Below are 10395 nucleotides of genomic sequence, written 5' to 3'. Positions count from 1 at the left end.
GGGCAGGATGGAAGGATGGATGGGCAGGATGACAGCACCCAGGCAAGCAACGGACAAAGCCACGGCATCGTTATACCAAGCTCTGGCGCTACCAGCATTTCCGAACACCATCCCCCCTCCAAACCCCTTCCCCCAGCTGCTTGATTTGACCTCAGCTGCGGGCAAAGGGCATCGCTCCGGTGTGTGTCAAGAGGCAATTAAACCTCTCGGCTTAGAAAATTAATTAGTCCTAGGATGGAGTCTTTGGAGTAGGGTACAAAACCCCCGAGGACGGAGCCAGAGGTCTGGGGACATTGGGCACTTGGGGTTGGCCTTCATCCCCTGCCCGTGGCACCGGAGGGGTGACACACAGGGTGGCACCCGGTCGCAGACAGAGGCTGGGGGCAGGGGAGGGCACTCTGGCAGGCACTTCTTCCTTTGGGTCACTGTCCCCGTTCTTCGCCAGACACGATGTTACAGAGCATTTTGCAGAGGTGGATCCTCCACCACTCCCCGTCCACCTTCCTGGCTCAATCCTGCCCAGGTTGAGGGCAGGCACCACTTTAAATCGCTGCAAACATACTTATTTGATAAGCACACGGCACCCCAACACCAGCAACGCCCAGCAAGCGACTTCCGACGTGTACAGCCCCAGCGCTGCTCGTTATTAAGCACCCAAAGATGTGAGGGACGTGGCAGCTGACCTGGAAGGTGGCAAATTGATATTTGCACCTTAGGGTGGGACCTGTCTGGGAGCATGGGTGGCCACAACAGCGCCAGTGACATCCGACTCTGTCACGCTTGGCTACCTTTATACCCAACCTGAGGGCAACTGGGACACCTCGCGCTGAGCAAGTGTGGCTCCTCCACCAAACCATGGCACTTGGCTGAAGAATCGGCATTGTCGACCAGAACCAGCTGGGACTGAAGCCTGGACTGGGACTGCTTCGCAGTTCCAGGGTTGATATTAGATTTGGTTGCTCGTTTGGCTCCAGGGAGCGGGGAGGAGAAAAACCAGATGGGAGCAAGGGATGGAGGGAGCTGAAAGACACAACTCTGAGGCACGAGGCATCCCCACCTCTCACTACCATCGGGAGCTGCCGTGCACCTCGCAGCCCAGCCCAGCAAGCAACCAAAGTTTCTCTAACGATCTTAGCTTTAAAAAACAAGAAGTTTACCCTGCCAAAATCCTTCTGACGTGTTGAAGCTGCTCTGTGCCCCCTTCCTGCTTCGGCTCAGCTCGGGAGCCGCGCCGGCAGCCCCTCAAGCTCTGCGCCCCGCAGTTGAGTTCCTCACTGCCTTAAACCTGGCTCAGAACTCCGGGCAATCGGGGCTCTGCCTGAAGGAGCAGTGCGGGGCCCTCACCTGAGTCCAGGATGTGGTTGTTCCTCAGGTCGAGTATCTGTATGTAGCAGTTGAACTTCAGCAGGTTGCCAAGCTGAGCTGAGTCCTGCAGCCCATTCAGTTTGTTATCAGCCAGGTACAGCTCCCGCAGGTTCATGTTCATCTTCAGAGCTGTGGCTGAAAAGGCGGCAAAACCAGCACCTCAACCCGCATCCCGCGCTGGGACGGCTCAGAGAAGAGGCACTGCCGGCTGGCGTGCCTGCGTGGTCGCTCACCGGTGGCGACGGCCTCCGCACAACACGCCAGCTCGGGAGCATCCTGGCCATGCTGTTACAAGTGTTTCTGCCCATCCGAGCACAAAGCGGTGCCACAGAGCACGCAGCCCCTGACTGCGGCTGCACGGGCACCGACCGCGTCACAGCCGGGACACCAGCTGAAATCCTCAGTCGGATTTCTGAGGTGTTTGGCCAGCAGTGGGATCCCGTAAGAGCCCCTTTTTGCCCTCCCACCCGCAGAGGGAAGTGGCAGTGGCTTGTGCTGGCATGAAGGGGCTGCCCGTGGCCAGAGCCAGTATCAGTTTGTGCAGAGCACATACCCTTGCCGGCACACCACCTTTTTCCAGCTAGGCCAATTTAATAAACAATTAAACCCCCAAAACTCTCCCCTGCTGGAACCCTTAGCTCACTGCTGCTCTCACAATGCTGCCATTAGCTCCAACCTGGCTGTGATTTATTGTTAATTCATTAGCTTAACGATGGGGGCCACCCAGCACGGCCTTACACTCATTGCCCGCAGGCTGGGCTGGCACAGAAACACCCGGTCTCCCACCTGGGACAGACACCAGCGCTGCCACACGTCGGCACAGGCACGTCGGCAGCGACCGCCCTGACACCTCGCTGCACATTGCTGGGACAGCGAGCCTGGCGTTGGCATTGCTCTGTCCTGTCCACCTGGCATCCCATCGTGTTTTGGGATGCAGGATGGGCACTGCAGATGCCAGAGTTGTGTGCCCACTCTCCAGGGACTCACCCAGCAGCATGAGCGGGCGTCCCGAGAGGCTGGCATTCTCCAGGTGCAGGACAACCAGGCTGCTGCTGATACGGAGGGCGCGCGCCACGAAGGGGGCTGAGTGGTCCAGCAAGGGCGTGTTTCGGGCATCCAGGTACTGCAGGCAGTTCGTCTAGGAGGAAGACACGAGAGGGATCAGTGCTCGGTCCCATGTCGCCTCAGCCGCTTGTTTTTTGGTTGTTTTTCTGGGTTGCATTTAAAACCAAGATATTTTACAGGCCAAGTCCCACCCTGGCCACCGATGCTGCCTCCAGGCCGCTCAGATAAGAGCTCCCAGGATGACTTACACCCACCCGAAACATCGTTTTGGTTACCCCACGGGCTTCAGATAAGAGGCAAAAAGCCAGAAGGAACTGCTCAGATAACCTCATGTGCCAGGAGAGCCCGCACTGAACTCCACACAATTCCAGATAAGCACCTTATCTCCCAGAGAATCACTTTGCACCGAATCTGCCGTCACCCTCAGGCTACGGCACCAGGAAGGATGCACTTCAGGTGACCGTAGCAGCATCACGTTCTCCAAAGAAAAGCTTCCCTTGTCCTTACGCATCCAAGGATGTGTTGCCCCGAGCTCTCCGGATCTAGGGTCTGGGAAGGCGTCAAGCCATGGGTCCCTTGCCTGCGGTTTGCCTTCGAACCCTAAGACCCTTCCCTGGATTTGCACACACCGTCTATTCCTGCTTGAGATCCGCAGCATGCCAGTGGCCTCTTGTTTGGCTGATTCACCATTTTCCATGCTAACACAAGCCCTTTCACACCTCCAGACTCTCCCTCACCTACCCAGAAATTAAAAACCCCAAGCTGCAGCCATCCCAAGGGTGTCTTGAGCTCCTTCACCACACCTGTGTACATGCAGCCGGTTTTAAAGCATTGTTACGGGGTCGGCCAGCACCACATGGTGACTTTTGGCTTCTCCAAAACACAGGGTGAGCATTGCCTGCACCCTACGAGCTCCAGTTCCTGCTATCAGCCCCACCACGAAGATGCCTGCATGGCGGGGAATGCTACCGGGCCGCAAGCTTCCCAACCGGAGCTGTGCAACGCACCGGTGGCACTGGGTGAAACACCGGCAGCGCCAAAATTAAAATTAGCAGGTCGAGAGGTAATTGAGGATCAAGGGTGGTTTTGCACCGCACCCCAAGCGGGGAGCACAAGAGGCTGCCTGGGCTTTCAGAGGGAACTCAAGTGCTGAACAATGAGGTTAATTAGCCCTGCAAAGCCAAACCCTGGTGTGAGTCATCCCGCTGCAGAGATAATGAACACCCAGTTCGAGAGGCTGACCCTGCACGGATGCCACTAATAACAGCCTGCTCTTTTTTCTTTGTTTGTTTGTGTGTTTTTTTTTCTGGGATGTGCGTTTCCATTTTCTCTGCTCCTGGTGCTCGCCCAGGCATTAAGCAATCTCCTGGTAGGTAGGAAGGGTGATATTTTTTTTTTTCCCCTGCCTCCGAGCCTGGGCTAACCAGGGCTTTCTGAACTGGGTGGTTTTCGGCACAGGTGAGCACAAAACCAAACCTACAGTCTCAGGGAGCATACAGGAGTCTCTTGAGAGACTCACCCAAGACCACCCGTGTAGCTGCAGGGAGTTAAAGCGGGTGTCAAAAATATTCATGAGTGAGCACAAACCTTCCTCATCATGTGGGCAGCTGCCTGCCAGCCGCGGGTGCCAATGTGTTTGTTAAAGGAGATGTTGAGGTGCGTCGCTGACTCGTAATACTCGATCATGTCAAATAACGCCGAGGCGCCCTGCGAAACAAAGGCAGAGGGAAAAGCTGCGTTAAGCGGGCACACAGAGGCTGAGCAGGGTTCAAGAAGGAAAAAATAAGAGGTTTTGCTGCGCTAGGACACAAACAGCTTGGGCACAAGCTGGCTCCTCCAGACGCCTCGTGCATGACTGCACATCACCGCTCCGGTATTTAGGCATTAAGCTCTTGCAGACAAGGTCTGTGATTCCCTCCAAGGCAGCCCAGGCAACCAAACCCCTTCCTTCAACCGCAAGCTCAAAAAAAACGGCACCTCAGGTGACAAGTCCACCTGTCCCCATGTCCGCTGGCCAGCTCCCAGCAGCCCGGGGTGCTCCCCTGGACATGGTACAGCTGCGTGCCCATGGTCTCTCCGGCCTCTTTGAAGGACCCTCTGCAGATTCGCTGCCCAGGGATACTCCAGCAGGACAAAAAAAAAAAAGGCATCTTGCCATATTCCTGGTGTCCCTGCCACCGGGCATGTGCTTGGGGACTGTCACCACAGCAGATGGGGACCTGGCAAGGCCTGGGACAGGATGATGGGTCCGGCGCAGCTGCTCTTGTCGCAGGCTATGCTGGCAGAGCCATCTCCCAGGGGAAAGCCTGAGGGTGAAGACTTCCACGAGCGATCCCAAGACGGTACCATGCGAAGGGATTCAACCCCCACCCTGCCCCTCTTGGCACCGGGAGGGACCATGAACTTGGCCGGAGCAGGTTACCGCACCAGTGATGTGCAGGCACTTGAACAACACTTCCAAGGACATGGGACATGTTTGTTATTTTTTTTTTTTTTCCTGGATATTCAACCTGCGCTCAGGTGGGACTGAAAGATCAGCTTATTGCAAGCTTGTACTGCAAGCATGTGAGTTGTGATTGTTTCAACAGGATGACACAGTAAAACTCCTAATCTCTGTGTCGCTAAAAAAAAAAAAAAAAAGATATAAAACCCAAGACTTCTAGCAGGGTTAGGAGTGAAAGGGATTAGCAGAGCAGGACTTGTGCCTGTGAAACATCTACAGCTCCTACAGCAGAAGCGGAACAATTTGCTTAATTACATAATGAGCCTCTTCAGAGAAAATTAGTTGAAACATATGCTGGAGCGTGCAGAGAAGAGCCACAAAAGTGCTGCAAGGCTTCCAGAAAAAATTATGCTGGGAGACCTGGAGGACTGGAAAACATCAGCATGAAGGCAAACAAGAGAAAGAACAGGTCTTCGGGGAACAACAGGACTTTCTGCTGGCCACAGGGTGCTCATCGGCAGGGAATTTTAAATCTGGGGTGACTCAGTCCCCGGTGTGACGCACCCCAGGGTAAAAAACCTGCTGATGCCGAATGAATCGGAGGGATGGGGACAGGAATGGGAGGTCTCAGGGCTGCAGGGGGCCGGTGTCGACCCTCCACGGCTGTTTTCCCCCTGGCAGCAGACACGGAGACATGTCGGACACCTCGTGCCCCACAGATGGTCTCGCTCTGCCGCAACTGGAAGGGAGAAAGCATAAAGCGCTGAGGTCTGCAATCTCTCTGCCCGCACCGTCCAGCTCGGAAGCCACGGGATACATTTAAATTATTAACGTATAATTATTCCTCCTGCAAGATAACGAGTCGAACGAAGCACAGGATCGTTTTACAACCAAAGATGTCACGAGCTCAGCCAGCTCGTCCCTGCATGGGGTCGAACCACGAGCCACCGTCCAAGTCACATTTTTCCCCATTTCCTATCAGATGCGGGCAGTGGCCCTGAGAAGCTCGCGGCTGCTGAGTCTTCACAAAGGGCTGCTTGAGTGGGAACAATAGAGGAAAGAAAAGCATCAGGAGCTTCCAAGCAAACAGAGGCAAAACAGGTCCGAAGACAGATTTGGGACAGGGATGGACGACGCAGGAAAAACAAGACCCTTGAAGACGCAAGGACTGAAAGGGGATGCTCCAGGGCAAGGGAAACTCGGGATCAAGAGCTGGCTAAAATAATTTTTAACCACTTCCTTAATTTTTAACCTCCTCCTCTTACCCGCTGGGACCTGAACTCAGGGCCCCAGGTATGGCGAAGGAGGAAGGCAGCAAGTCGGGACGGGAGGTCCAGAAAGGAGCCTGAACTTTATCCTCAGTCCTGAAAAGCCATCTGAGAGCCACCCACAATGCCCTCGGCTTTTAAATTACGTATTTAAAATGCCTTGGAGCTTTGTGGCCACTTGGGCTTCAGAGTGAGCGGTCAACCTCTTCCTTTTGGAGCAGCAAACACTGCACCGGCAGACCTAAATCAGAGCGTGGGTATGATGGGAACGGGTACAGCGACACAGTGCAGCCCCCAAAAAATAAGTCAGTGCCAAGGAGGAGCCAAGGGCTGACCACAAAACCCATGAGGTTTGCGTTAGCTGCGAAACAGGAATGAGAAGCCGGGAGAGGTCAAGGCCACTTACATCTTCATCCAAGCTCGTTTGCTCCAAATCAACAATTTTGAACTGGACCCGCTTGAAAATTTCTTCCAGCGCCTCACAGGCTTTGTAATCCAGCTTCTCCCCTGGGGAAAGAGCAGAATCAGGTGAATTTGGGTGCTTCAGGACATAACATGCAGCACACATACAGCCGTGAGCTCAAGAGCCCCAAGACGCAGGACAGAGGACAGGTGGAAACACGACTTTCTCCCTCATTCGGAGGCAGCCCACCTTTCAAACCCGCCTGAAAGGAAATTCAAACCCAATACTGGACGTTCATGTCGATTTATTCACATGTGCCTGGCCCAGCTGAAGAAACCATCACCTCCGATGAGTGTTTCTCGTTAACAGACGGGAACGAGCCATCACAGGGAGCCCCCAAAGCTGCACTGGGGCTGGCAAACAGCCCCCCAAGCCGGGAGAGGGATCCGCAGGGAGACTTCAGAAAGGATGCCTCTCGCTCGGTTACATGTGGCGAGCTCAGAGGATTTTGGAAATCCACCTAAAAACCAGCACGGTTGCTCACCTGACACAGAGCAGCCACAGCAGCAATGCTTTTGCTGCCTAAAACTCACCAAAAAATGGCATTTCTGTCTCCCCACTGGGCAGACAGCCGTCTTCCCAACGAGCCAGCTCCTCGCCAGCTTCTGTCCATCTGGAATTACATTACGAGCATCTCCGCTGACAAACTAACGGTCGACTCATTACTCCTTTTGCTATACAAAAGCACCACAGGGTTGAAATTAAATCCCTGCACGCGCATTGTAAATACACACACCGTTTTGCTGCCTCTGACAAATCAAATCATTCACGTTTCAATTTCGGGAAGTGCTGGCACAAGCTGTCTCAAGAGCATTTCCCAAGACTTTGGGCTTTTTATTTACTTATTTATTTGCTTATTTCCTAGGACCACCCCTGCCAGCCCTGCGCAGCAGCAGGTCTCTGAGGCCAGAGGTGCTGGCCAGCCCGCAGACAAGCCACGAGAGCTCAACCCCTCTGGTTTACAGGGCTGCAACTTCCCCCATACCACTGCTTAAGCTACTTCTGGTTGAAAACCAGGCAGTTTTCCCCATTAAGCATCTGTACTGGCTGCTTTTAGATGCCGCATCGATCGCCAGTGGGTGACTCTGCCAGGCAAACTGAATTTGGGGAGGGGAGGACCTGCAAATGTGGAGGTGGAAGCTCTGCCTTTCCTGCCAACACCAGCAGATCCCATTCCCCGTACAAAGAACGAGGCGATGGCAGCCAGCTCTGGTACACCATTTCCTCCCTGCTGCAACCCCACCGATCCCTTCCGAAACACTGAAAGTCAAAAACGCAGCAGCAAACGGTCGCTCACCCGGGTCTCTAGCAGACCCACCAGCCTGTGTCCCACCAGGACCTCCCCAGCTGGTCATCGAAGGCGACAGTGATGGGGAATTGGCCCGTGCTTCCCAAATAGATTGCCCTTTCCACGCTGGAGCCAAGCCATGGGCTGATCTCACCCGGTGGAGGTGGGAATTCACTCAACAAGACCAGGGTGAGCTGTGGTCCCACATCTGCTCCCTCTGTGTCGAAGCAGGAGGAGGCCATGTCCGACACCAGTCCAAGCGAAAACGCAGCTTAAAATAAACCCAGAGTTTTGTTTCTGTTGTGATAACCATCGTGAAGGGGATCCAGTGCAGGGAAGAAGCGGCTACATGCCGGTTGAGAAATCGTCACGCAAAACAAATGCTGCGGAGGGAGACTACAAACCCTTTGCTAAAGGCTGAGCCCAGGCTCTGCTGGCGCTATATTGTGTCTAATGGCATAAAGCAACCAGCAGCTGGGCTTCTGCATTGCTTGGGGTCTTCTGAGAAAGCCCCACTTCCAGGGGAATGGGGACGCGGGCTCCGGCTTCCCAGCCAGCTGACAACTGCGGGGTTTATAAGTCAAAGAAAAGATCCCATCTGGTAAAATTGAGTCCAAATAATGACGATGGGGTCTGTAAAAGATTTATTTTAGGGGTTGTTCAGACAAGTTTGTGTTGTTATTCCTCCAGCAGCACGTCTGTCCTCCTCCAGGCAAATCAGTTCAGGACACGGACACCCCGGCTCCCTGCGCAGCGAGGTATTTTCTCGGGTTAGTTAATAGCAGCTCCCAAGTGGTTCCCTAGCCTTTGGGTTTCCCCCTGCAACACTGAATAAGCGACAACAGGCACCAAGTGCTACAGATTAAACTCCAAGACTTCATTCCCCAGAGGCAAGCTGGAGTTTGCTGGAGCAAACTCCATCCACTCGCACACCCACCTAATTTTGTGGGAAACCGGGACTGCCCGGGCAGGACCTCAGTGGGAGGCAGACGCTGCCGGGATGACCCAGGGCTGAGAGAAGTAACACCAGCACCATCGCTCCACGAAGGAAGAACGCTCCGGCCAACGCTGACCATTCCATCTTCTCCCCGGCTGTGCTGGGGGAACTTCCCTGGTACACAGTTGCTCTCGCTGTCAGTCTCCCAGGCTTTTGGGAGGCATCCCCCAGTGCAGAGAGGGAGAAGAGGCTCTTTAGGAAGGGAAGGAGACCAGCAGAAGGCAGGAGGAGAGAGGGAGCAACCTGCTGCAAGAAGAACCCCCCCTGAAATGTTTGCCTAGCAGAGATCTTGCAGGGAAGTGAAGGCAACCTTCTTCCTCTCCTTTCTGGAGTTACGGGACATGCTCCACAAAAGCCATCGTTCATGAAGACATTTCCAGTAAGGAGAACTAACTGGAACATCTTTCCAGTTTTCCCACGTGTGAGGAGTTTTGAGACATCAGTCAGAAAAGCACTGCAGCAAACCTGCTCCGGCTCAGCCCTAACTCATGACCCAAACAAGCTGTTTCGGGAGCAGGGGGTATGACCAGGGTGCTTGGAGGTGGTGAGGGACAGCTCGCTGCTTCAGGGGCCGCTGAAGCTGTTCTGCTGCTGTTTTGGTGCTCCTCGACCAGGAGACGTTAATATTCCTCCTAGAGAAACACCTCTGGTACTTACTTTTCTGTTCTTGCTGGGATTAAAGCACTCTCCTGCTCTAGCCTGCAAGAGCCCTGACTGTGACCACGACTTCAGCAAGAGCCGCACCAGTGGAATGAAACAGCAGGATTGCCCAGAAAAGAAATAAAATCCCCTGGTGATGGAAAAGGGGCTTACCTTTCAGATCTAAGCAGTCTATCCTGGGAGCCAGATCTTTAAATTCCTGCAAAAGAAAAAGCAGCATTTCATACCCTGGAGGAGGAGGAAGGTGGGGGGGAAAGGGGCGGGGAATTAAGGTGCTAGAATAACAAGGTAAGGTGACAAATTGGGCAAATATTCCCCCAAAGGAAGAGAGGATACGGGAACTCTCAGCCCAAGGTTCAGTCAAAATCAAAGTTGCCACATATGGCGCTTTGTGGGCTGGATCCAGATGAGTCATGGGGAGAGCTGGTGACCCTCCCTGGGACCAGGTCTTGGAGCTCTAAGAGGAAGGGCAGCTGATGAAGGTGATGGTCTGTCTCCATACATGGGGGCACCGGAGCCGTCTGGGGAAGGCACAGCAGGTGAAAAGGCAAAAATCTTCCCTCCCAGGCCAAAGGAAGAGGTTTAAATACTGTGCTCCAGTGTGCCACTCTCAGGCCTGAGAGTTTACATGGGATTTTTATTCACCTGGTGTGAGCAGGGAAAACCACAGTGCAGTTTTCCATCTAAAATAACTTGCGAGGTATAAACCAGTTTGCAAACAAGCCCGTTGCAGTCTCATCCCACGGCAGAAAGGCAGGCCAGGAGGGGGACAGTGGGGACGTCAGAGCCCACCTCCAGCACCCACTGCTGCCAACCGGGCTGGAGCTACCCCTGCACAGCAGCCTC

The 10395-nt window shown here is 54.2% G+C and overlaps 1 protein-coding gene across 1 annotated transcript in view; it reads right to left on the bottom strand.

The window, feature by feature from the left end:
• The window catches only part of PPP1R37 (protein phosphatase 1, regulatory subunit 37), a gene marked incomplete at its 5' end in the record, with an annotated part of 14048 nt that overhangs the window by 3312 nt on the left and 341 nt on the right, over positions 1-10395 (bottom strand). Inside the window, 5 exons of the mRNA XM_009708473.1 lie at positions 1345-1500; positions 2353-2503; positions 4018-4137; positions 6548-6648; positions 9703-9748. Coding sequence (XP_009706775.1) covers positions 1345-1500; positions 2353-2503; positions 4018-4137; positions 6548-6648; positions 9703-9748 — 574 coding nt within the window. The remainder of the gene's footprint in view (positions 1-1344; positions 1501-2352; positions 2504-4017; positions 4138-6547; positions 6649-9702; positions 9749-10395) is intronic.

The sequence above is a fragment of the Cariama cristata genome, unplaced genomic scaffold (genome assembly GCF_000690535.1).
Source record: "Cariama cristata isolate BGI_N322 unplaced genomic scaffold, ASM69053v1 scaffold22429, whole genome shotgun sequence".
In the NCBI taxonomy this organism is placed as follows: Eukaryota; Metazoa; Chordata; class Aves; order Cariamiformes; family Cariamidae; genus Cariama; species Cariama cristata.
This window is presented reverse-complemented; position numbering and strand designations above follow the sequence as displayed.